Source organism: Mustela lutreola, chromosome 4 (genome assembly GCF_030435805.1).
Source record: "Mustela lutreola isolate mMusLut2 chromosome 4, mMusLut2.pri, whole genome shotgun sequence".
Lineage (NCBI taxonomy): Eukaryota > Metazoa > Chordata > Mammalia > Carnivora > Mustelidae > Mustela > Mustela lutreola.
In genome coordinates, this window is record NC_081293.1 from 173,423,032 (window position 1) to 173,450,720 (window position 27,689).

At 37.9% G+C, this 27,689-nt stretch overlaps 1 protein-coding gene across 3 annotated transcripts in view; it reads right to left on the bottom strand.

The window, feature by feature from the left end:
• Positions 1 to 27,689, bottom strand: part of FAM3C (FAM3 metabolism regulating signaling molecule C) — a 189,728-nt gene that overhangs the window by 9,313 nt on the left and 152,726 nt on the right. For all 3 annotated transcript variants that reach the window (XM_059171689.1, XM_059171688.1, XM_059171690.1), the window contains exons 4-8: positions 24,989 to 25,018; positions 23,700 to 23,823; positions 8,452 to 8,510; positions 7,258 to 7,308; positions 4,911 to 4,995 (exon numbers count right to left, since the gene is read on the bottom strand). In XM_059171689.1, coding sequence (XP_059027672.1) covers positions 4,911 to 4,995; positions 7,258 to 7,308; positions 8,452 to 8,510; positions 23,700 to 23,823; positions 24,989 to 25,018 — 349 coding nt within the window. The remainder of the gene's footprint in view (positions 1 to 4,910; positions 4,996 to 7,257; positions 7,309 to 8,451; positions 8,511 to 23,699; positions 23,824 to 24,988; positions 25,019 to 27,689) is intronic.

Below are 27,689 nucleotides of genomic sequence, written 5' to 3' on the forward strand. Positions count from 1 at the left end.
CAGGAGAGTAAACCCACCCAGAAACTTAGCATGATAGAAGGTTACAAGAGCCCTGAGTACTGAGCAGGCAAAGGGAAAACTGAAAGACCAATGCTCTTTAGTATCAAACGATTTAGGGAAGATACTTACTGTTCTACTTACCCAGGCTAAGACTACTCAGACTACCAGGGGGAATTCAGAGGGAGACCAACCCCGAGAACGTAACAATGACTTAGGGATAGTTTTTGCTTTGTTTTGTTTCAAATAGAGAAATTATGAGATACTGTCACCCTTCAGAGGGGGTATCTGTAGAACAGTTCCTGGGAATTCTGCCTGGGCTGGGGGACTGGGGCCAAGAACTTTCAAGATTTTTTTACTTCAGGACACCCACATTAAAACCCTTCACTTAGCCAGGAAGTGCACATGTCACAGAGTGCTGTCTCCAAAGGGAGGAAAACAATAGCAAAATTTAGCTTGCTCATTCAAACTATTATAATTCCTCATTAAATAAACAAAAACCAACTTATTTTAGAGGGGTCTAGGTAGAAAGTAGGCATCATTGGAGACCTGCACTCTAAAATACAAGTTTTCTTATAGTTTGTTTTTTTTTTTTCTGTTTTGTTTTTTAAATGGGCTTCCAAGGCTACCTGGCTGGCACAGTCAACTAAGCATCCAATTCTTTAGTAGGGCTCAGGTCATAATCTTAATAGGGTCCTGAGATCCTAACCTCGAGTAGGACTCTGCGCTCCGTGCGGAGTCAGCTTCTCTCTTTCTCCTTCCTTCTCTTCCCCTGCATACACTCAGTTTCTCAAATGAATAAATAAATCTTAAAATAAAATAAAATGGGCTTCATTGTTAAAAAACAAGAACTAATAGGATAAAGAAAGGTAAAGAGGTTTCCTTAGGGCCAAACTTCAGGGCCTTGCATTGTAAATCCCTGGAAGGAGCAAAATGCAACGCGCCATCTCCAAACTTATTCCCCTAGGACAGGTTCAGAGGACTGGGATCCCACCAGAACACACTTTGGGAAATGCTGTGACAGAAACCAATCCCAGACATTCTCAGAAGTTCCCCGTACAGGAGCACCTGGGTGGCTCAGTCAGTTAATTATCTGCCTTCAGCTTGGGTCATGATCCTGGGGTGATCGAGCCCTGCTTCAGGCTCCCTGCTCAGCAGGAGGTCTGCTTCTCCCTCTCCATCTGCCTGCTGCTCTCCATGCTTGTGCTGTCAAACAAATAAAATCTTAAAAAAAAAAAAAAAATTCACAGTCCAGCCAAGGAGCTCATTGCAGACAGTAGTACCTGGGATCACAGAGGAATGACTACGGAGAACCAATACCAACTCCCTGTCGGAGATGTCTATTTCATATTCTAAACTCTGCTGGGTACGGGCACCTGGTGGCTCAAGTGGTTACATGCTTGCCCTTTGGCTCAGGCCCTGATCCTAGGGTTCTGGGATGGAGCCCCTCGTTGGGCTCCCTGCTGGCTGAGGAACCTGCTCCTCCTTCCTCTGCCCCTCCCCCTGCTTGTGCTTGTTCTTGCGAGCACATGTGTGCACACTCTCTCTCTCTCTCATGAATAAAATGGAATCTTTAAAAAAAGTCTTTTAAAAAATCTTTTAAAAAATTTAAAAGATTAAAAAAAATCTTTTAAAAAAAATGGAATCTTTTGGGTATAAGAGGGAGAACAAACATTCCTTATGAGGGGAAAATCCAGCAGCCTTATGTCAAGAAAAGTGCTAACACGTCAGATGAAGCAGAGCTTCTATTCCCATGTAAGACTGGGTGTTCCACAACGAAGGAATCATTTCAAATGTTTCACAGACAGGTATCTGCCAAGGGGTACATTTATATTTTGTTGTATTTCACAGATGTATATGGCCATTTATAAAGACTGCTTGTCCATTTTGGCAAAAAGGACATGATACAATTTATTTCACCTGTGTTTGGAAGAAGGAAGTATTTGAAAAACAACTTCATGTGCCCCAAACTGGAAATGCACATGACTGAATGCATTTAACCACACAGTTGAATCATATACTGGATAAACGTACACAAGGATAAACACATCGAGTTTAGATTTCTGTTTTTGCCTTTCAGGCTGAACATCTTCTGAGGCTGCTTTTGGTATCTGGGATGGGCACCAATAAATAGCAGTTAAAGAACAAACACCATCCTGCCTCAGTTCTTAGGTACGGCCACAATTTCTTATTAGCGAAGAGAAACAGGTCTGAAGCCAAGCAGGTATAATAATGAAATTACATGATGAAAAAGATGCCACGGGTGTCTGTCTATTCAGAAAAGTAGGGTTTCTAAAAATCTTAAAACCTCAAATTATACATGTAATATCCTATTCTATCAGCAAAAGCAAACATCAAGCTATTTGGTTTTTTGCTAAGGAGAGCCTAATTACATTCCACTTAGTTCGGTGTAGCTAAATGGCAATGGATTCAGGTACCAGTTTTCTTGATCTATGGATTTAACATATCCTTAGTTGATCCAGATGTAAGACATGTAAAAGAAAATATTCCAGCCTTAAAACAGTCACAAAGTAGGGGTGCCTAGGTGACTCAGTGGGTTAAGCCTCCACCTTCAGCTCAGGTCATGATCTTGGGGTCCTGGGATCGAGCCCCACACATTGGGCTCTCTGCTCAGCAGGGAGCCTGATCCCCTCCTACCACCAACAAAAAAGAAAACCAGTCACAAAGTAACCCTGTTTTGTTTTCTATTTTTTTTAAAGAATTTATTTATTTTTGAGAGAGAGCATGTGTGTGAGCATGAGCAGAGAGAGGGGCAGAGAGGGAGAAGCAGACTCCCCACTGTGCAAGGAGCCCAATGCAGGACTTGAACCCAGGACACTCCGATCATGACCTGAGCCAAAGGAGGACACTCAACTGACTAAGCCACCCACACACCCAGTAGCCCTATTTTCTTAGTGCAAATCTGCAATAATGTAGTTACACACTACATATATGTAGAAAAAACTCAATAAATAGAAAGACATGCCATATTCTGAGGTGGAATTTCAAGGCTTTTCAATTAAAATCTGTAAAGGATGTCTTTTATTCTTGTTAAAAGTATCATACTTTTCATCTGGATAAAATATCATAGAAGGGATTTGAGAAATGCTATTAAAGGGGTCTTAGCTACTCCATAAAGGTAGTACACTTAATTTTTAAGAAGTAGATGAACAGAACACAACTTCTAAAAACAAAGTCAAATCCACATAAAAATGGGCACTGTAAGCCACTGGGAAATGATACATTTTTTTTAAATACATGAAAATAGTGAAGTCACTGGAAGAAGAAAATCTACTAAGTATTTAATTTGGAGATGGGAAAATACTTCTCAAGTATAAAAGTAGAAGAAACTTGAAACGAAAAATCCATACACTTGACTAAGAATTAGTCTAAACTCGTAAAAGTCACAAAGCACCATAAATTAACAAAAATAAACACACAAAAAAAGTATTTTCATATGAGAAATGGTTAATATTCTTAACATACCAAAGGCTCTTACACATCCATAGGAGTCAACCAAAATGGTCAAGATACTTACAAGAAAAAGAGCCAAAAACACTTGTGGAAAAAAAAAAAAAGCAATCTCATCAGTAACCAAAGAAAGGAACATTATTAACAAAACCCCTTTCCAAAACTTCTTAAAAATAATCAGTGTCCTGGAACTTCTGAGAGACATGTTAAGTTGGTACAAACTTTAAAAATTCATTTTTAGAAACATATACATCCTTTAATTCAACACCTTACCTCAAAAAAATCTGTCTTAAGGAAATAAAGATGATTATTCAAAATTTTTAAGATAGTACGTTTTTGCTAAGTATGAAAATTTGGAAATAGCCTGAGGGTCCAGCAGTAGGAATTTTATTAAATAAATTTTAAAATCATGACGCATGCTTAAGAGTTATATGAGTACCTCACATGAGTACCTCATATAACTCTTAAGCATGCGTCATGATTTTAAAATGAACATGAACAATTTTGTTATCAAAACTATTTAGTGTTATGGGAAAATATTCACCACATAAATAAATTAAAAATGCTATAACCACTAGCATTCCAAATATTTAAGATGAAGAAAATATGTATATTAAGAAAACTAGAGATGGAGGGGCGCCTGGGTGGCTCAGTGGGTTAAGCCGCTGCCTTCGGCTCGGGTCATGGTCTCGGGGTCCTGGGATTGAGCCCCACATCGGGCTCTCTGCCCCGCAGGGAGCCTGCTACACTCTCTCTCTCTCTGCCTGCCTCTCTGCCTAGTTGTGATCTCTCTCTCTCTGTGTAAAATAAATAAATAAAATATTTTTTAAAAAAAAGAAAGAAAACTAGAGATGGAAACTAAATTATCAGTGGTTATCACTGAATAGATGAATTTATAACTTGTTTTTCTTTGTGCTTTTCTGTATTTTCCAAATTTTACAACATATACACTTTTAAGAAGAAAGTTATAAATTCGTATTTACTAAACATTATGAAAAACATATCACACTTCTTTCATAGTGAACTCCTATTCTAGGAACTTACCCTAAGGACATAATCGAAAGTACAAAAGCACTTATGGAAAAGGGTGTTATCAAAATGTTATTTGTAATACAAAAAAATGTGGCAATAATAGGGAAACTTTAGATAAAGGGGGGGACATATGATCAACTGTTGGTAGGTCATGAAAAATGCTACTAGAAGAATATTAACGTTAGAGAAAACAATTCAAGGTTGTTAAAAACAGAAAAGAGTGTAACAAACTTGAGGTATGTGGATCTTGTGTTTGACAAACATACAGAAAGAAGGAAGCAGATAAAAAAGGTTAATCGTGTTTATCTGGAATTTGATTACTTTGCTCTATTTTTTTTTTCATTGAAAATGTATTGCTTTTGTAATTAATTATAGTTCCAAAAATAATATGTATTTTTAAGTTTACATACTTGGTTGCTCCATCATCGTAAGTTCCCATTAAGACTATTGTTCCGTCTTGTATGGACTTCAGAAACTCAATAAATGGGGCCACATCTGAAGAAAAAAAGAAAGGATCGATGGCTTTGAGTTTTTGTTTTTGTTTGTTTTTTTTTTTAAGTGACTAGCCATCATGATAACCTCTTAAAAGTTAATATTAACTAAAATATAAAGCATTTGCAAATCAATAATTTCAAATGGAGAGTAAGCAGAAGGGAGATAAATCTTAGGAACAGGTTAAAAACTGAACTTTGTCCTTTAATAGGATCGATCCCACCACCAATTTAGAATTTCCCAACCCTGACTGATCCTGTGTGTCTTTTGTACTGATATTCCAGAGGTTAAATGAAAAAACCACAGCAACGTTGTATTAAAGCATGACTTAAAATTTGAAAAAAGAAACTTGACGGGGGATGAGGGAGGAGGGTAGAAGAAAAGCTCACGGATTCTCAGAGCGTATGTAAAATTGTTTGTACGGGTACTTATCTAAGTGGAGGATACAGAGCTTCTATCTAATTCATAAAAGGTTCTGCAATTTCTTAAAAAATTATATAAATATATACACACACACAAACACACATGCATACATACGTGCACTTTGATTTAAGGGATCCTCTGGGCATATCTAATTACTGTAAACTTGGGGAAGGAATGAAGGTTATATCTAATTATGGCAAATATTATGTTCATTACTTGCTTTGTCTAGTGCACCAAGATACACAAAAACATAAAAATAAACCACTTGGGTGACAACACACTGGTGATACCAGGGGGAGATCACGTAGTACCGACTGTTTTATGTCTTGAACTCTCCAATGTCAGGTCTCCATGTCATCCCCAAATCTAACACTGCTTCAGAACTGGGTCACGTCAAGCTTCAAATTTACTCAGTTTCTTTCCACAGCAAAAATTCCAAAGATGTTCTCTAACTGAATTCTATTTTGTAATAACAGCATTTTCAATTCTGAGAAAATTTAACAAAGCAGCTAACAAATCACTTCCTTTTAAATGCAAAGATGGAAGTCAACTGTGGCTATCTCTTCACTTGAAGAGACTTTTTGGCATAATTAATCTATCCGTGATGAAGCAACAGAGCTTCTGGCCATTTCAAGAGAGGTTTTGCAAGACTGTCTCCAGGTTTCCAGTGTTTCCTAATAAATGTTGGCAGGGCCAATTATGCCATTAGAATCTAAAATTGATGGCAGCATCTAAAGTTTGTAACAGCTTTTGACAGCTATGAAAAGGCTTCCTAATCTCATTTAAAAAACAGAGAAAACACTGCATCTATTACAAGCTGAAGAAGTATTAGAAAAGCTGAATGGTCTGAAAACTTAACATAAATTTCAAGAAGACTACCAGTTACTGGCTCCTAAGGAATGCATAAAAGAGCTAGAAACAGGGAGGTACAGAGCTCAGCTTCATGCTGAGAAATATCCTGAACCAACAACTTAGAAAAGAATCAAAAGATCAAATCAGTTTTGGCCTTACATCAGTTTTGAGGAAGAAATTTCTTCTGGGCAAACTCCTGTTCAAGATGCTAGGTCCTTGCTTCTGCATGTGGGTAACTGACTTACACCTGCTCCTGCAGGAACTTCCACATTAGGAAGATACCTGTGAACCACTCTAAGTGCAATGAACTAAAAAGAAAATGCCTTCTCTCAAATATTCATCTACTTTAATAATAACCCTAATTATAATTTACTTTTGAGGCTAACAAATCATATGCAAAACAAAAACCAAAAAAACCCAGGGCTCCTGGGTGGCTCAGTGGTTTAAACCTCTGTCTTCGGCTCAGGTCATGATCTCAGGGTCCTGGGATTGAGCCCCTCATTGGGCTCTCTGTTCTGGGGAGCCTGCTTCTCCCTCTCTCTCTGCCTGCTGCTCTGCCTACTTGTGATCTCTCTTTCTGTATCAAATAAATAAATAATATCTTTAAAAAAAAAAAAACCCGAATTCAGTTAAAAATGCTTAAATGGCTTGTGCCCTTCTCCAAATTACTTATTCTTTTTAAAAAATTTTAGTCAGAAACTTAAAGGATCCAAGGCTTTCAATTAGTTGTCCTGCAGAAAATAGGACTCAGATTTTTACAATCTCAATTTTGTTAGTAGCTCTTAATCACACACCCAATTTCTATAAAAAAGCAAAGTATATGCAATATGACCTATACTTAAAAACAGCTGGATATTTAGTGAAAAGTAAGAGAAAATGAACTAACACAAACACACCATCAATCTCTCATTAATGGGCTATATTAAATTGAGGAGACTTAAGAAGTCAGTCAGTGCGAGCAACAGAACAGTTATGTGTTACCACACTTACCTCCTCCCCACATGTCAAAATATTTGGTGTCTAATACTTCTCCCGTTTTCCCTGAAAGAGATGGAACTCATGTCAGATTATGCAACTGAAATATACACTGTATACCACAAGTGATCTTATCCAGTGATGGGTGTGGATTCCTTAGCAGAGAAAGAATTATTTTGAGAAAGACTTGAAATCTGAACTGTATGCACCTGAAATATATCTCTAAGACTAACTTCTGGATAAACTGAAATTCTGGACTTTCTCATGAATCTATATAAGCCAAGGAGCAGCAAACTCAAGTTCACAGCTGAGTGTAGACCACTTAAATTCAGTTAGATAGGTTTCGTCCTTACGTGTTACCGTCGCCCCTTATTTAGGAACTGCCAAAAAATGTGTAAACCTTTTAAAACAAGATGAATTGATGACATTTTCTACCATTAAAGCCAACATTTAAAATTTTTTCAGATTTCCCTTTTAAACTGTATTTTTTTGCTATCAATTAGACAAATATACGCAGAACCTTCTATATAAGAAACTGAAAGCAAAAATGCAGAAACTTATCTTTTGTTGTGAAAGAAATAAAAAATATTTTCCTATACTGAGAACTGGGTAAGGTGGCTGTGGTTGCTAATTGCCCTACACAGCCTTACAGGATTATTGTACCAGAAGAAAAAGACAAGCATGCAGCCAGGCCTTATTTCATGGGTTCATATTTTCAGATTTGATTTTGTAAGAACATTTGAGACCTTCAGGATTCAAAGAACTTATTTCCACTAATGAACATAAGTGACAAATGTGGACAATACTGAAAAGTTACAATTAATTCTTATTCTTCACCCCTCTCCCCAAGCCGTCCATTAGTCCAGCCCCCTTGTCATTTACACAACCTTGTGCCACTCTGTCTTCATGGTGTTAGAATCCAACATCTTCAGAATTCGTCAATTTAATGTTAGATGGGTTTTAGCCTGACAGTCCCCTGGGAAACTCTCCACACACTGCACAGTGAGTGGGATGCTTCCACGAAAGCACACTCTCACACTCAGACACCAGGTCTCCATGTAGAGTTGTTTTTTTTAGGAGGAAGGTGGGAAGAAGGCATTAGTCTCAAGTGTAGCACTTTCTGACCTGATCCCTTGATAATAGAGGGCATTTTACTTTGGGCCACACGAATATCCACTGATAACATCTGTAAGGTAAAATTATTCTTACCATTTACCAGGGCAACATTGATCCCTCTTCCAACATTATTCTTAACACCACTCATTAAACTGAAGGAGAAAAGTCAAGACAAAATTTAGAATTAGATACTTTACATAAACATGTATCAGAGAAATAAAGCCATGCCCGGAAAAAAAAAAAAAAAAAAAAAAAAAAGCTGGGGATATTATATATACACATAATTGTTTAAGAAATGCAATGGAGATTAAAAGATCTCTACTACATCAGAGAAGACAGTCTAATATTAAACAATTTTAAAGCAATGTTCTTAAGTAAGATTTCACAAATCAATATATTAAAAAGTGTCAGGGCCCAAGTACTAGACCATTTTTTGCCACTTGGTGTCAGGTTATGAAATAGGATCTTAGAAAATCCTTAAAACAATGGTGCACATATTTTGCGCCATTCTCAAAGGTGATTAAATAATTGATAATCTCTTATCTATTCTTTGCAATATCCATGTGACATGAAACAGAAGTGAGATGTTTTTATAATCTGAAAGCAAGGAGAGTTTCACCTACTTCACCTAATTGTGAACATTCTTAGTGATTATCAATGTAAATTTTCTCTGTACCCAGAAGAATCTTCTATTCATTTAATTACTGCATCTAACCACAGTCACTTGTATTGTTACATCTGAGGTAATTAACACCCAGTCGCAGCTTACAGACCACCATGATTCTATGAAATAGAAGAGTTGAGTGGAACACTTGCTTGTATCGGTTCAGTGTGCTGAATTAGGATTAGTAAACTAAAATTGTAGGTGTCTGCAATTCTAAAAATTCAAGGTAATGCTTAATACTGCCAGTGATGTACTATTCAATGATTAACTACTGGTTTGAGATTGATGGAGACGGGGAAGGATGCATATATGGGAATACACACACAGACACACCAATGTCCATATAGGGGACATCCATACCTACACACATACAGGTAGGTGCCTAAGTTTATTATAAACTTTACTGATATAAAGGATTCTGTAACACACAATTTCACAAATAATAAAAGCTATAATATTTCATTATATAGCCACAGAGCCAACTGATTCTCACACAGTATGTTGATTTTCAAAGAATTTAGATTGGCAGCAAACGTATGGTTTCAAGTGATAGTGAATGCTGTTCTAACAAACACTGGATGACATTTCATTTAAAGAGTAAGACACCACTTCATATATCCGTTGGCCATTTGCATTCCTCTTTTGAGAAATCTCTATTCAGGCCTTTTACTCATTTTTTAATCAGGTTATTTGGTTTTTTGCTAGTGAGTGGCAGGAGTTCCTCACATATTTTGGATGTTAATCTATCAAATATATCGTTTAAATATTTTTTTCCCATTCAGTGGGTTGACTTTCCATTCTCTTGATTGTTTCCTTTTCTGTCCAAAAGCTTTCTAGTTTGATATAATCTCCATTTATCTACTTCTGCTTTTGTTGCCTAGGTTTTTGGTGTCTTACCCAAAAAATTCATTGCCCAGTCCAATGTCATAAAGCTTTTTTTCCTAGATTAGTTTTACGGGTTTCAGGTCAAGAAAGTTACTTTAAAGATAATGATACAGGACGCCTGGGTGGCTCAGTTGGTTAAGCAGCTGCCTTTGGCTCAGGTCAAGATTCCAGAGTCCTGGGATCGAGTCCCACATCGGGCTCCTTGCTCAGCAGGGAGCCTGCTTCTCCCTCTGCCCCTGCCTGCCATTCTGTCTGCCTGTGCTTGCTCTCTCACCGTCTCTCTCTCTGATAAATAAATAAAATCTTTAAAAAAAAAAAAAAAGATAATGATACAGTAGATAAGATGTGAAAGAGTAGAAAAATCATGTAACCATTAATCAGAAGAACAAAGGATTACTACTCAATAATAAAGAATCCAATTTAAAAAAAATAAGCAAGGTTTGAATAGACATTTCCCCAAAGAGGATACACAAATGCCCAACAAGCAAATAAACAGATGTTAAATAATCATCATTAATAATCATAAATAATCATCATTAATCATCAGTGAAATCCAAAATGAAATCACAACAAGATACCACTCAACACCCAGCAGGATAGGATGGCTGTAATCAGTAAGTCAGATAAGAAGCAGTGTTACGTGGAAAATCGGGAACCCTCTTACACTGCTGCTGGAAGGTAAACTGGGGCAGCCACTTCAGAAAATAATCTGGCAGCTCCTCAGACAGCTAAACATAGAATTACTATATGAACCCAAATCCGGTCCTAAGTACATATACAAGAAAAATGAAAACAAGGCCATACAAAACTTTCATACAAATGTTTATAGAAACATTATTCATAATAGCCAAAAAGTGGAAACAAACCAAATGTCCATCAACTGACGAACGAATCCACAAAACGTGATATATCTATACATGATGGAGGGTTATTCCGTCATAAAAAGGAATGAAGTACTGATACATGCTACATGGATGAACCTTGAAACCTGTGCTAAGTGAAGAGGCTGATGACAAAGGAACCTCTACATATTATAAAATACCTTCTATATAGTATGTCCCAAACAGTTAAGTAACTCTACAGAGACAGAAAGTAAAATATGGCTACTCTGGGCTGGTTGGGGGGCGGGGGAGAAGGGAGTGGAACGAGATGGGGATGGGGTAAAAGGGCAAGACAACTAAAGGACATAATTTTTTTTTTTTTGAGGTATAAAAATGTTCTAAAACTGACTGCAGAGTTGGTTGCACATATCTGTGGATATACTAAAAACACGACTGTATACTTTACATGAGTGAATTGTATGGCATGGGAATTATATCTCAATAAAGCTGCTTAAACAAAAGAAAGCAGGAGCTGCTGTATTAACACCAATTAAACAGACCCCAGAGCAAAGAAAATGACCAGACAGAGAGGGAGATTACATAATCATCAAAAGGTCACTTCAGCAAGACAGAGTAAACCTGCATGTGTATATATCAGGCAACTGAGGTACAAACTGGGTGACTCAAAACCAGATAGAATGGACAGGAGAAACAGAAAATTTACAGTCACAGCTGGTTACATCAACAGTGCTCTCTCAACAACTGATCAATGGAAAATTACCAAATGTATGGAAGAACTCAACAGTATTAAACAACAGGGTCTAATTGACATTTAAAGAACATTCTACCCAACGAGAAAAGAATACACATTCTTTTCAAGTGTCCATGGAGCATATACTAAAGGTAGACTGTATCATGAGTCACAAAATATATTTTTTTAAAGATTTTATTTATTTATTTGACAAGCAAAGATCAGTAGGCAGAGAGGCAGGCAGAGAGAGAGAGGTGGAAGCAGGCTCCCTGCTGAGCAGAGAGCCAGCCCAATATCAGGGTCAATCCCAGGACCCTGGGATCATGACCTGAGCCAAAGGCAGAGGCTTTAACCCACTGAACCACCCAGACGCCCCCTCAATATTTTTTAAAGAAATTTGAAATCACACCAAGTGTATTCTTAAACCACAATGGAATCAGTAACAGAAAGATAACAGGAAAATTTCCAAACACTTGGAAGCTAAACAACACACTTCTCAATAATCCATGGGTCAAAGAGGAAGTCTGAAGGGAAATCAAAAAATACATCGAAAAGAATGAAAATACAATTTATTAACATTTGTGAGACATAGCTAAAAGAGTACAGAGAGGAATATATAACACTAAGTATTTAACTAAAAGGAATGCCATATACCTAAAGTAAGTAAAGGAAAGAAATTAAAACAGCAAAAATCAATGAAACAAAGCCTGTTCTTTAGAAAGGCCAATAAAATTAACAATCCTTTAGTAAGAGTGACAGAAAAAAAGAGAAGACACAAATCACCAATATCAAAAGTGAAATGGGATAGCATCATAGACACTGCAGACATCAACAGGATAAAGGAATACTATGAAGGATTTACCCATGTAAATTTGACAACTTAGATTAATTAGACCAATTTCTCAAGAAGTACAAACTAACACAATTCATCCATTATGAAACAGATCATTACATAGTCCTGTAACTACTAAAGACATTGAATTCATAGTTTATCAACTCACCTCTCTGGAAAATCTCCAAGCCTAAACAGTTTTATTGGAGACTTCTACCAAAAGTTTTTTGTTTTTTTTGTTTTTTTTTTTTTTTTATTTTTTATAAACATATATTTTTTATATACATATATTTTTATCCCCAGGTCTGTGAATCACCAGGTTTACACACTTCACAGCACTCACCAAATCACATACCCTCCCCAATGTCCATAATCCCACCCCCTTCTCCCCAACCCCCTCCCCCCGGCAACCCTCAGTTTGTTTTGTGAGATTAAGAGTCACTTATGGTTTGTCTCCCTCCCAATCCCATCTTGTTTCATTTATTCTTCTACCCACTTAAGCCTCCATGTTGCATCACCACTTCCTCATATCAGGGAGATCATATGATAGTTGTCTTTCTCTGCTTGACTTATTTCGCTAAGCATGATACGCTCTAGTTCCATCCATGTTGTTGCAAATGGCAAGATTTCATTTCTTTTGATGGCTGCATAGTATTCCATTGTGTATATATACCACATCTTCTTGATCCATTCATCTGTTGATGGACATCTAGGTTCTTTCCATAGTTTGGCTATTGTGGACATTGCTGCTATAAACATTCGGGTGCATGTGTCCCTTTGGATCACTACATTTGTATCTTTAGGGTAAATACCCAATAGTGCAATTGCTGGGTCATAGGGCAGTTCTATTTTCAACATTTTGAGGAACCTCCATGCTGTTTTCCAGAGTGGCTGCACCAGCTTGCATTCCCACCAACAGTGTAGGAGGGTTCCCCTTTCTCCGCATCCTCGCCAGCATCTGTCATTTCCTGACTTGTTGATTTTAGCCATTCTGACTGGTGTGAGGTGATATCTCATTGTGGTTTTGATTTGTATTTCCCTGATGCCAAGTGATATGGAGCACTTTTTCATGTGTCTGTTGGCCATCTGGATGTCTTCTTTGCAGAAATGTCTGTTCATGTCTTCTGCCCATTTCTTGATTGGATTATTTGTTCTTTGGGTGTTGAGTTTGCTAAGTTCTTTATAGATTCTGGACACTAGTCCTTTATCTGATATGTCGTTTGCAAATATCTTCTCCCATTCTGTCAGTTGTCTTTTGATTTTGTTAACTGTTTCCTTTGCTGTGCAAAAGCTTTTGATCTTGATGAAATCCCAGTAGTTCATTTTTTCCCTTGCTTCCCTTGCCTTTTGCGTTGTTCCTAGGAAGATGTTGCTGCGGCAGAGGTCGAAGAGGTTGCTGCCCGTGTTCTCCTCAAGGATTTTGATGGATTCCTTTCGTACATTGAGGTCCTTCATCCATTTTGAGTCTATTTTTGTGTGTGGTGTAAGGAAATGGTCCAATTTCATTTTTCTGCATGTGGCTGTCCAATTTTCCCAGCACCATTTATTGAAAAGGCTGTCTTTTTTCCATTGGACATTCTTTCCTGCTTTGTCGAAGATTAGTTGACCATAGAGTTGAGGGTCTATTTCTGGGCTCTCTATTCTGTTCCATTGATCTATGTGTCTGTTTTTGTGCCAGTACCATGCTGTCTTGATGATGACAGCTTTGTAATAGAGCTTGAAGTCCGGAATTGTGATGCCACCAACGTTGGCTTTCTTTTTCAATATCCCTTTGGCTATTCGAGGTCTTTTCTGGTTCCATATAAATTTTAGAATTATTTGTTCCATTTCTTTGAAAAAGATGGATGGTACTTTGATAGGAATTGCATTAAATGTGTAGATTGCTTTAGGTAGCATAGACATTTTCACAATATTTATTCTTCCAATCCAGGAGCATGGAACATTTTTCCATTTCTTTGTGTCTTCCTCAATTTCTTTCATGAGTACTTTATAGTTTTCTGAGTATAGATTCTGTGTCTCTTTGGTTAGGTTTATTCCTAGGTATCTTATGGTTTTGGATGCAATTGTAAATGGGATTGACTCCTTAATATCTCTTTCTTCTGTCTTGCTGTTGGTGTAGAGAAATGCAACTGATTTCTGTGCATTGATTTTATATCCTGACACTTTACTGAATTCCTGTATAAGTTCTAGCAGTTTTGGAGTGGAGTCTTTTGGGTTTTCCACATATAGTATCATATCATCTGCGAAGAGTGATAATTTGACTTCTTCTTTGCCGATTTGGATGCCTTTAATTTCCTTTTGTTGTCTGATTGCTGAGGCTAGGACCTCTAGTACGATGTTGAATAGCAGTGGTGATAATGGACATCCCTGCCGTGTTCCTGACCTTAGCGGAAAAGCTTTCAGTTTTTCTCCATTGAGAATGATATTTGCGGTGGGTTTTTCATAGATGGCTTTGATGATATTGAGGTATGTGCCCTCTATCCCTACACTTTGAAGAGTTTTGATCAGGAAGGGATGTTGTACTTTGTCAAATGCTTTTTCAGCATCTATTGAGAGTATCATATGGTTCTTGTTCTTACTTTTATTGATGTGTTGTATCACATTGACTGATTTGCGGATGTTGAACCAACCTTGCAGCCCTGGAATAAATCCCACTTGGTCGTGGTGAATAATCTTTTTAATGTACTGTTGAATCCGATTGGCTAGTATTTTGTTGAGTATTTTCGCATCTGTGTTCATCAAGGATATCGGTCTATAGCTCTCTTTTTTGGTGGGATCCTTGTCTGGTTTTGGGATCAAGGTGATGCTGGCCTCATAAAATGAGTTTGGAAGTTTTCCTTCCATTTCTATTTTTTGGAACAGTTTCAGGAGAATAGGAATTAGTTCTTCTTTAAATGTTTGGTAGAATTCCCCCGGGAAGCCGTCTGGCCCTGGGCTTTTGTTTGTTTGGAGATTTTTAATGACTGTTTCAATCTCCTTACTGGTTATGGGTCTGTTCAGGCTTTCTATTTCTTCATGGTTCAGTTGTGGTAGTTTATATGTTTCTAGGAATGCATCCATTTCTTCCAGATTGTCAAATTTATTGCCGTAGAGTTGCTCATAGTATGTTCTTATAATAGTTTGTATTTCCTTGGTGTTAGTTGTGATCTCTCCTCTTTCATTCATGATTTTATTTATTTGGGTCCTTTCTCTTTTCTTTTTGATAAGTCGGGCCAGGGGTTTATCAATTTTATTAATTCTTTCAAAGAACCAGCTCCTAGTTTCGTTGATTTGTTCTATTGTTTTTTTGGTTTCTATTTCATTGATTTCTGCTCTGATCTTTATGATTTCTCTTCTCCTGCTGGGCTTAGGGTTTCTTTCTTGTTCCTTCTCCAGCTCCTTTAGGTGTAGGGTTAGGTTGTGTACCTGAGACCTTTCTTGTTTCTTGAGAAAGGCTTGTACCGCTATATATTTTCCTCTCAGGACTGCCTTTGTTGTGTCCCACAGATTTTGAACCGTTGTATTTTCATTATCATTTGTTTCCATGATTTTTTTCAATTCTTCTTTAATTTCCCGGTTGACCCATTCATTCTTTAGAAGGATACTCTTTAGTCTCCATGTATTTGGGTTCTTTCCAAACTTCCTTTTGTGGTTGAGTTCTAGCTTTAGAGCATTGTGGTCTGAAAATATGCAGGGAATGATCCCAATCTTTTGATACCGGTTGAGTCCTGATTTAGGACCGAGGATGTGATCTATTCTGGAGAATGTACCATGTGCACTAGAGAAGAATGTGTATTCTGTTGCTTTGGGATGAAATATTCTGAATATATCTGTGATGTCCATCTGGTCCAGTGTGTCATTTAAGGCCTTTATTTCCTTGCTGATCTTTTGCTTGGATGACCTGTCCATTTCAGTGAGGGGAATATTAAAGTCCCCTACTATTATTGTATTGTTGTTTATGTGTTTCTTTGATTTTGTTATTAATTGGTTTATATAGTTGGCTGCTCCCACGTTGGGGGCATAGATATTTAAAATTGTTAAATCTTCTTGTTGGACAGACCCTTTGAGTATGATATAGTGTCCTTCCTCATCTCTTATTACAGTCTTTGGCTTAAAATCTAATTGATCTGATATAAGGATTGCCACTCCTGCTTTCTTCTGATGTCCATTAGCATGGTAAATTCTTTTCCACCCCCTCACTTTAAATCTGGAGGTGTCTTCGGGCTTAAAATGTGTTTCTTGGAGGCAACATATAGATGGGTTTTGTTTTTTTATCCATTCTGATACCCTGTGTCTTTTGACAGGGGCATTTAGCCCATTCACATTCAGGGTAACTATTGAGAGATATGAATTTAGTGCCATTGTATTGCCTGTAAGGTGACTGTTACTGTATATGGTCTCTGTTCCTTTCTGATCTACCACTTGTAGGCTCTCTCTTTGCTTAGAGGACCCCTTTCAATATTTCCTGTAGAGCTGGTTTGGTATTTGCAAATTCTTTCAGTTGTTGTTTGTCCTGGAAGCTTTTAATCTCTCCTTCTATTTTCAATGATAGCCTAGCTGGATATAGTATTCTTGGCTGCATGTTTTTCTCGTTTAGTGCTCTGAAAATATCATGCCAGCTCTTTCTGGCCTGCCAGGTCTCTGTGGATAAGTCAGCTGCCAATCTAATATTTTTACCATTGTATGTTACAGACTTCTTTTCCCGGGCTGCTTTCAGGATTTTCTCTTTGTCATTGAGACTTGTAAATTTTACTATTATGTGACGGGGTGTGGGCCTATTCTTATTTATTTTGAGGGGCATTCTCTGAACCTCCTGAATTTTGATGCTTGTTCCCTTTGCCATATTGGGGAAATTCTCCCCAATAATTCTCTCCAGTATACCTTCTGCTCCCCTCTCACTTTCTTCTTCTTCTGGAATCCCAATTATTCTAATGTTGTTTCGTCTTATGGTGTCACTTATTTCTCGAATTCTCCCCTCGTGGTCCAGTAGCTGTTTGTCCCTCTTTTGATCAGCTTCTTTATTCTCTGTCATTTGGTCTTCTATATCACTAATTCTTTCTTCTGCCTCATTTATCCTAGCAGTGAGAGCCTCCATTTTTGATTGCACCTCATTAATAGCTTTTCTGATTTCAACTTGGTTAGATTTTAGTTCTTTTATTTCTCCAGAAAGGGCTTTTATATCTCTCGAGAGGGTTTCTCTAATATCTTCCATGCCTTTTTCGAGCCCGGCTAGAACCTTGAGAATTGTCATTCTGAACTCTAGATCTGACATATTACCGATGTCTGTATTGATTAGGTCCCTAGCCTTCGGTACTGCCTCTTGTTCTTTTTTTTGTGGTGAATTTTTACGTCTTGTCATTTTGTCCAGATAAGAGTAAATGAAGGGGCAAGTAAAATACTAAAAGGGTGGCAACAACCCCAGGAAAATATGCTTTAGCCAAATTAGAAGAGATCCAAAATCGTGAGTGGGGAGAAAGGGGATAAAAAGAGGTTCAAAAAGGAAGAAAGAAAAAAGAAAAAAAAAAAAAAAAAAAAAAAAAAAAGAAAAGAATTTTTTTTAAAAAAAGAAAACACCTAAGAAAAATGTAAAAAAATATATATATATATTAGATAAACTAGTAAAAAATCGTTAAAAAAGAAAAAGGTAACAGTTAAAAAAAAAAAAAATTTTACCCGAAGGCGAGAAAAAAAAAAAAAAATGAAAAAGAAAAAATTAAATTAACTGCAAGACTAAAAAAAATCACAGGAAAAAAGCCATGAGTTCCGTGCTTGGCTTTCTCCTCCTCTGGAATTCTGCTGCTCTCCTTGGTATTGAAACCGCACTCCTTGGTAGGTGAGCTTGGTCTCGGCTGGATTTCTTGTTGATCTTCTGGGGGAGGGGCCTGTTGTAGTGATTTTCAAGTGTCTTTGCCCCAGGCGGAATTACACCGCCCTTACCCGGGGCCGGGGTGAGTAATCCGCTCGGGTTTGCTTTCAGGAGCTTTTGTTCCCTGAGCGCTTTCCGTAGAGTTCCAGAGGACGGGAATACAAATGGCGGCCTCCTGGTCTCCGGCCCGGAGGAGCCGAGAGCCCAGGGCCCCACTCCTCAGTGCGCCCTCAGAGAACAGCGCCCAGTTACTCCCGTCTGCCTGACCTCCGGCCGCGCTCCGAGCTCACCGAGCCTGCGACCGGTTCAAGGTAACACGGAGCTGCGAGCTTACTGTCGGCTCTGTCTCTGTAGCCGGCTTTCCCGTTCCAATACCCGCAAGCTCTGCGACACTCAGACACCCCCGATCCTTCTGTGACCCTGCGGGACCTGAGGCCACGCTGACCCCGCGTGGGCTTCGCTCCGGTTTAGCCTCTGGAGCGATGTCCCTCCGCGGAGCAGACTTTTAAAAGTCCTGATTTTGTGCGCGGTTGCTCCGCCGCTTGCCGGGAGCCGGCCCCTCCCCCCGGGGTCTATCTTCCCGTCGCTTTGGATTCACTTCTCCGCCGGTCCTACCTTTCAGAAAGTGGTTGTTTTTCTGTTTCCAGAATTGCTGTTCTTCTTCTCTTCGATCTGCCGATGGATTTTCAGGTGTTTGCAATCTTTAGATAAGCTATCTAGCTGATCTCCGGCTAGCTGAAGCAGTCTCAGCTTGCTACTTCTCCGCCATCTTGACTCCTCCCCCCAAAAGTTTTTAAGAAAGAATTAACACTACCTCTACAAAAACTCTTTCAGAAAACAGCATACCTCCAAATTTATTCTATAAAGCCAGTATTACAATATTAGAACCAGAGTAAGACATCACGAGAAAACTACAAGCCAAATGCCTCATTAGTATATAGGCAAAAATCCTCCTTAACAAAACATTAGTAAATAGAATTCAGCATTATATTAAAAAAATCATAAACCATGACCAAGTGAGGTTTAGCCTATGAATACACAGGTGTTTTAACATTTGAATAGTTAATATAATCTACTATATTAACAGATTTAAGAAAAATCACATAATCACCTTAATACAGAACATGCATTCTGACAAATTCAACACCCATTCATGATAAAAAGTCCCAGAAAACTAGTAATAGAGAATTTCCTCAACTTGATAAAGAACACCTACGAAAATCTACACCTGACCTCATACTGGATGGTGAAGGACAATACTTTTTCGCCTAAGATCAGCAACAAGTCAAGAATGTCCATTCTCACCATCACTATTCAACACAGCATTGGAAATCCTCACCAATGCAATAAGGCAAGAGAAGAAAATAAAGGCATACAAATCAAAAAAAAAAAAAAAACTAAAGTTGTCTTTATTTGCAGATGACATGTTTGTCTGTATGGATAATCCCAAAGAATTTACAAAAACAAAAACAAAACTCCTAGCAGTAATAAATTAACTTAGCAAGGCACAAGACTGACACACAAAAATCAATTGTGTGTCTATATGCTAACAATATATGAATTAAAAATACAATGCCACCGGGCACCTGGGTGGCTCAGTGGGTTAAAGCCTTTGCCTTCGGCTCAGGTCATGATCCCAGGGTCCTGGGATTGAGCCCCACATCGGGCTCTCTGCTCAGCAGGGAGCCTGCTTCCTCCTCTCTCTCTTTCTCTCTCTCTGCCGCCTCTCTGCCGACTTGTGATTTGTCTATCAAATAAATAAATAAAAATTAAAAAAAAATACAGTGCCACCTACAATTGCTCAAAAAATGGGGAATACTTAGGTATAAATCTAATAAAGCTTGTATAGGACTTGTTAGCTGAAACCCACAAAAATGGTAATGGAAGATAATGAAGAATATATAAAGAGAAATGCCATATTCATCAACTGAATAGTAAAGATGGTCAATTCTCTCCAAATTAATATACAGATTTCACACAATTCCTAAAAAAAAATCCCAGGAGGATTTTCTGTGCATAGAGGCCAGGTTATCTAAAATGTAAATGGAAAGGCAAAGAAACTAAAGTACCTAATTGGGGGGGGTGGGAGAAATTATTCTACCCGATATAAAGATTTACTCCATAACTAGTATAATTAAGAGCACGTGGTATTAGTGGACAGATAAATATATAAATCAATGGAATGAATAGAGAACCCAAGGCCAAGTGGAACCAAAAAATGCATCAGTTGAAATTTAGCCAACTTATTTTCTAACAAAGGAGCAAAACCAATTCAATGGTTTTGTCATTCCAACAAATGGTGCTTAAGCAGCTAGATATTCATAGGCCAAAACTGAACCTCAACCTACATCTCATTCTTTTTTCAAAAATTAATGTAGAATGGATCATACATTTAATTGTAAAACATAAAACTGTAAAAATTTTAGAAAATCATGCAGAAGAACATCTTTGAAACACCGTACCAATGCCATTTTCCTGGCTTTGATACTGTACTCTAATTAAGATACAATCACGGGGATACTGGTATAGAATACACAGAACTACTCCATACGATCTTTGCAATTGTCTGTGATTTCTATAATTATTTCAAAATACAGAGTTAAAAAAAAAACTCTACTTGAAGGTCCATTTAAAAAGAAGCATAGAAATTTGATTTTGAAAAGCTTAGTAGCACGTAACTAACCATATGAATTGCATATCTGCCTTCAAAATCTCACTTTTCATTCTCTAAAATTTACATGTAATTAAGCATAGACTTTTTCCATGTGTATTCAAGAGTAGTTCTGAAAGGTGATCCAACTAAATGTGGAAAGGAAACCACCTAAATGTGCTGCCCAAAAGAGGAGAGTTTCAAAATGCATTTGCTCTGCTCCTGTGAGAAATATATTCCCGAACTCCATCATTAGTGTTAAGAAGCAACAGCTATGATTAACCTGTTACATTAATAATTATGTACCCCGGTGTCTTAATAGTTAATAACTACAATTTCCCAGTGTCTTCCCCATCATGGAGTATATGCTGCTGAGTCTCTCAAAGCAGAGAAACACACGCAACAGAGGAGTACAGCACAGGCTTCCCACAAGAGGGCAGCAGCCAATCAAGTTTTAAAACCTGGAAGGCAGGGAAATCCTGTAACTAGGAAATGACAAACGACCGAAGATTTTTAAATGTGTAAGTTTATAAATATATAAACTGGTCTTATTAACACAAGTGGAAATGTTTTCTTTTATCTTTCATGAAGGTTCCCCCACCACAGTTCCACACCTCCAGACAAAAATCTAAAGAAAAAACTATATAATCTGTAGACAGATTCCACATCTTTGAACATAGTTTTGTTTCAAAGGCCTAGTTTATGTTTTAACTACCACATCTTAAAATGACTAGTTTAGAGCAGGGTTTAACAAACTACAGCCCTTAGGAAAAATCTAGCCAACTACCTGTTTATTTGGGGGTTTTTTTGTTTGTTTATTATTTATGAGCTTAGAATGGTTTTTGTATTTTTAAATGGTTATACTTTAAATGGTTATATAAGTACTTATACACTCTCCCTGATTTTACCTCTTGATCCTTACAGTCAAAAACATCCTCAAGGTAAAGCAAATGAACAAATCCATCAAAATAGTTTGCTATATATTCCTATACCAAACATTAATATTATAATAAAAGGTGAGGTATTATCATAATATCAACTTCATGTAAACTGAAAATCAAATGAGTATATGCCTAAAATAAAAGCTGTATAATGGGTTCTCTAAAGCAAAATAAAAAGAAGCTACAATTTCTGTATTTGGTGACACTTGATGTTTATACCCAGGATTTTCTATTCCAAACTAATGAGAAGTTTGAAATCCATGTTAATCTCCAAAATATATCTGATGCATCTAATCTGTCCTTAAAACCATAACCACCCCTGAATCTTAATATCATCTTTTGTCTATATTGGGCTATCTCAAAATCAGCCTATGATGACATTATGGACGTAATAACTCATGTAGAAAGGCTGTCCTGCCACACTGGAGGAACACGTCAGAGCACGCCAGCCTTCGCAAGTACTGCCACTGTAGCTACGACCTTTCAAAACGCCTACAGACCTTGATAAATGCCCCCCGGGGAGAAAAATCATCCCCACTCAGAAGCACTGATCTGGACTGGTCATCCCCAAAATGAGTGTGCATGTACTCAGGGCATGTGCAGGAAAATATTAAAATTTCTACTTACATATTTTTAGATCTATTTATATATTTAGTGAATGTGCATGAAGAAAACTCTGTTACATTGTGGAGAAGAGCAGAGTCAAAGAGCTTTGGAAGCAACTGGCAAAGGCTTTCCAGTTGTTCTCTCTATTCTGCTTCTCAAATCATTTTATACATCAGTCAGATAATTTTTTCAACATAAATGAAATCATTAAAACCTTCGATGACTCAAACACTCAGAAAAAGATGCCATCTCCCTACCTGCATGGCCCTTAAGTTCCCATTGGCCTGGCCCGGATTCCTCAACCTCATCTCACCCACGCCCTTGGCTCTGCACCACACCCGCGGCTCGGCACAGCTCATGCGCCTCACTCTCCAGGGAGGAGCAGATTCAGGGCAACCCACTAAAAGGAGGGCTTGTGATTTCAGACTCTAACTTCACATACAAGTGACAGTCAACCCTAAGGCAGGAGACTAAAAACTTAAAAACTGACTTGGTAGAGCATCTCAGTACAGAAAACCATTCCGGGAAGTGGCACACAGCTGTGTGTCGCAACAGGGGGAGGTCAGCACTGGGTTATTTCACACACAGTTAAAACAAAGGGCTCGAAAGGCAGCGCTTTCATTACCAAGCGCAGTGCTGTCAAATGGGACTTCTGCGACGGTGGAAATGCTGGGTGTTCGGCGGGGCAGGCACCAGCCACGGGCAGCCACCGAACACCTGAAATGTGGCTAGAGTGACTGAGGAACTAACTTTTTAATTTTAATTCATTTAAATGAATTAACTTTTCCCAGATTACTTAAGAATCAGGATTAAAGCGTCGCACGTGTCTATGGCTACCAGATGGGACAGCACAGATCAAGAGGATTTACACAGAGGAAATCCCTGGTCTTCAGAGGAAGCTGGATAAATGCTGCAGTCTTATGTCACTCTACTATGAAATTTCAGAATTTTAAGGCTCTTTAAATTTGAGGGAGAAAAAATCGTATCATGAAAACTGAAATCACTTTTCTTTAAAATGGCCGCTCCGCTTGCCATTTTCTTTAAAATACGCCCAATATATTTTCTTTTTTTTTTTTTTAAAGATTTTATTTGACAGAGAGAGATCACAAGTAGGCAGAGAGGCAGGCAGAGAGAAGGAGGAAGCAGGCTCCCTGCTGAGCAGAGAGCTGGATGCGGGACTCGATCCCAGGGCCCTGAGATCATGACCTGAGCAGAAGGCAGCGGCTTAACCCACTGAGCCACCCAGGCGCCCCGCCCAATACATTTTCAAAAGATCCATTAAACTCAGGGTCAAGTTGTTGTAATTTAACACCATACCATATACTTCCAAACTGATAAATACTTACACATTGTCTTCCAGACAGATTTTGGGTCCCACCACATTGGCCGCTCCGCTTGCCATTTTAAAAGCAAAATGCTTTTCAGGGCAAGCTTTTGAGATTCCACATTTATATCTGGGAGGTTTTGTAGCTTTAGGGAGAAATTTTTTTAAAAAAGTATTAGTAGACTCTAATCAGTTTGTTTCCTATCTTAAACCACAAAGAGCATTATGTAAGAATAAATACATATCTTAAAATACATGTCTTTCTTTTCCCCTGAGGGTTTCAAAGAACCACAAAACAAAACGAAAAACAGAACTTCCTAGGAAACAAGCTAATAATTGACATAAATGAAACAAGCAATTGATCCTGATGAAGGTAAATGTATTTTTCTCTAATTTTTTTATTTTTTAAGAGTTTTAAATTTAATTTAGTAAACAAGGTTACATCAGTTCCAGGGGTATAACACAGTGATTCAACAATCCTCTATGTTATTATGCTAAGCTCACAGGTGTAGCTACCATCTGTCACCAGACAACACTAACAAAATAGAACTGATTATATTCTCAACACTATAGCTTTTATGCCTCTGGCTTGTTAATTTTTAAACTCGGGAGTGTATTTCTCCTATTCCTTTTCACCCTTTTTTGCCCATCCTCCAACCATCTCCCTTCTAATTATTTTTAAGTTTATTTTTAAAATTCAGGATGGGGAGGGGCACCTGGGTGGCACAATCAGTCAAGCAACAGACTCTCGGTTTCAGTTCAGGTCATGATCTCAGGGTCTTGAGGCTAAGCCCCGCATAGGGCTCTGCACTCAGCCGGGAGTCTGCTTACGATTCTTTCTCCCTCTCCCTCTACTCCTCCTGCTCATGCTTGCTCTCTTTCTCTTTCTCCCTCTTATATAAAGTACATCTTTTAACACAAATTCAGTATGGGGGAGGTTTTGAATTGCTGCTTGACATTTCTAGTCCATATACTCACAACGCATGGTTAACTCTAGAATGAGTAAAAAGCCTAACACATCACTGAATACCTGCTCATGTTCTACTTCTAACAAGGAATTCTTCTTTCACACATTTTCTGTACTTATATACCACCGAAACTAAAAACACTAATAAAACAAAACATCCATTATGAATACTGTTCTATACCAAGAATGTTGAGTGGTCCAGTCAAACAGCATCCTTGTAATTTAAAAAGTTTTAATTCAATTTTGCTCAAGCTGAAATCTCTCCATTGTTTGAATACAAGTCATCATATGCCTAAGATAAAACAGAATAAACCATGTGCAAAATATTTAAATGAAATACTTACAACGTGCAGCTGTGTCCAATGCTGACCTTGCTAGGAAAAAAAGAAAAGGTTTTCTTTGTTAGAAGGAATAAAGCTACTGTCAAGGGTTCACTTTTTAAACATATTTGGAACTAACAGACTCATAAAAATGAAAGTGCCTGAATTTTTGCTCGGTATACAATAAAAAAAAAACCAGAATATATCCCTCTAGAGAAAAAATGTGAAAGTAACTACAAAACTCATTAAAAACAATTATTCAGAGGAATTACGGATGGTAGTATTTTATTACTGATAGAACATTTTATTCTTTCTTTACATTTTATTTTTATTTCTAGTTATAATTTAAATCCGAATCAGAAAGATACCTTACAAACTTAATTTCTTTTTAAATTTCTTTTTAAAATTTTCCCAGCTTTCTTGAGACATAATCAACATAGAACACTGTGTAAGTTTAGGCATACCATATGCTGACCTGATACATCTATCAACTGCAAAATGATAACCAGTATAGTATTAGCTACCACCTCCTTCCCTTCACACAGTTACCAATTCTTTCTTGTGGAGAGAATATTTAAGATCTACTCTCTAATCAACATTCAGTAATATCGGCTGTGATCACCATGCTACATTAGAGATCCCAAACTTGTTAATCTTATAACTGGGAGTTTGGACCCTTTGGGCGAAGTCTCCCCCGTACCTCCCTTCCAACCCCTGCTAACCACCATTTTACTGTTTCTCTGAGTTTGTCCTTTTTAGATTTCACATGTAACTGATATCACACACTATTTCAAACTTCCCTTTAAATGACCTTAAATATACACTCAGTAACTAGTATGGTGTTGTGTATACATGCACATAAAATCCTGAAGAATATACATGAACTTATCTCAGTGGTTAGGCTAGGAGATTCGGGGGATGGGGAACACAAGAGGGATGGTGGTAGTGAGTTTAATTTCTCTAGAATAGAAATGTATTAGGCATAATAAACAAAATAAGGTCAACTACTAAGACTTTTATAATTTATCAGTTCAAGGAAGCCAGAACCCTATGATTAAATCTTAACTTCAATGCAGTAGATCTCAACATGGCCATCTATACTTAGAGCTTTTTAAGAGCACTAACATCTGATCCCAGCCTAGGGGATAACAGTTCAAATCATCAATAATACTGTGGGCAGCCACTTCCTGATTTGGCTAATGAGTATGTGGTGTCACAAATATTTGTCAGCTGTTTGACTATAAATAGCCCCTGGGTTTTTAGTTCTGTACTATTTTAGATAATTGAGAACTTCCTCTAAGTCCAGAACTCAAACTGAAGAACAGAAAGTTAAAGCTGAAAAATAATATGTAAATGTTTAAAAAGGGTTGAAAATGACCAAGTAAATGAAGGCTCGTTAACTCTATAAAACACTCAGAATATTATGCACCACTGAAATCATAAAGGCATGGGGTTACCATGGGGTAACATGGAGAAAGTCTAATGCATGAAATAAAGCAAAAAACACAAGCCTTATCTAGAAGTACAAAAAGTATTCATGGATAAGGACAAAGGCCTGAAGAAAAAAAAATTACTTAGTAAATTAGAGTGCTGGGACTACTAGGCTCATTCTTTTAATTTCCTTAATTATGTCATAAAAGTAAGGGAAACATCAATTCTAGAGATCACCTGGTCCAACGCTCTCACTTTTATAAACAAGAAAATAAAAGCCCAAAGAGCGATTAGCAGCATAAACACTAGATATTCTCAACTTCACTTTGGCCTGAACAAACACATATCATCAGACACAGGTGTTAAGATATTTACCGAAAAACACTGTTCAAATCAGAAATTCTGGTCTGCTTAACTTATGGTAACAAGATACAAGAAAGACAGTGGGATTAGAACAGAGGTAATAAAACAGAGCTCATTCATATATGCTGGGTGCTCTTACAATGTGCAGCTGTGTAAGAGCTGTATTTTTGCCTGTATTACTGATTCAATCATCATCCCTATTTCAAAGAGAAAGAAACTGGGGACTGAGAGGTTTGCTGATTTGATTTGTTTCAAGTCATAATTAATAACTGGCAGAGATCGTTTTTTTTTTTTTTTTTTAAGATTTTATTTATTTATTTATTTGACAGACAGAGATCACAAGTAGGCAGAGAGGCAGGCAGAGAGAGAGAGGAAGGGAAGCAGGCTCCCTGCTTGTCAGAGAGCCCCATGTGGGGCTCTATCCCAAGACGCTGGGATCATGACCTGAGCCGAAGGCAGAGGCTTTCACCCACTGAGCCACCCAGGCACCCCCAGAAATAATTTTCAAAGTCCTATTTCACTCTAGCACTCAAACTCATGCTGCATCACAAAATGGGAAATGTCCGAGGTCCTCTGATCACATGCATAAAAACTGCTAGTCCTGCTCAGAGCAGGAAGCCAGAACAGGGAGCTTTCAGAACAACCCTTCTGATGGCAGATGATTCAAGACTCCCAGGGCAAAGGGCAAGGGCAAGGATGCTGCTACAGTATGCAGCAGCTAGAACAAAGGTTAATGACTGTGGGTTTGAAACAAGTAGACCAGTTCAGAACAACTAAGGAAGCAACACTGACGGGACTTGCGAACAGACCAGACAGAGGGATGATGGAAAGGGAGAAATCAAGTTTACCTCTTGGACACTTGGCTTTAGAAGTCTTCATTTATTCATTCACATGAACCAATGAATAAAAACACCATGTCTGCACTCAGATG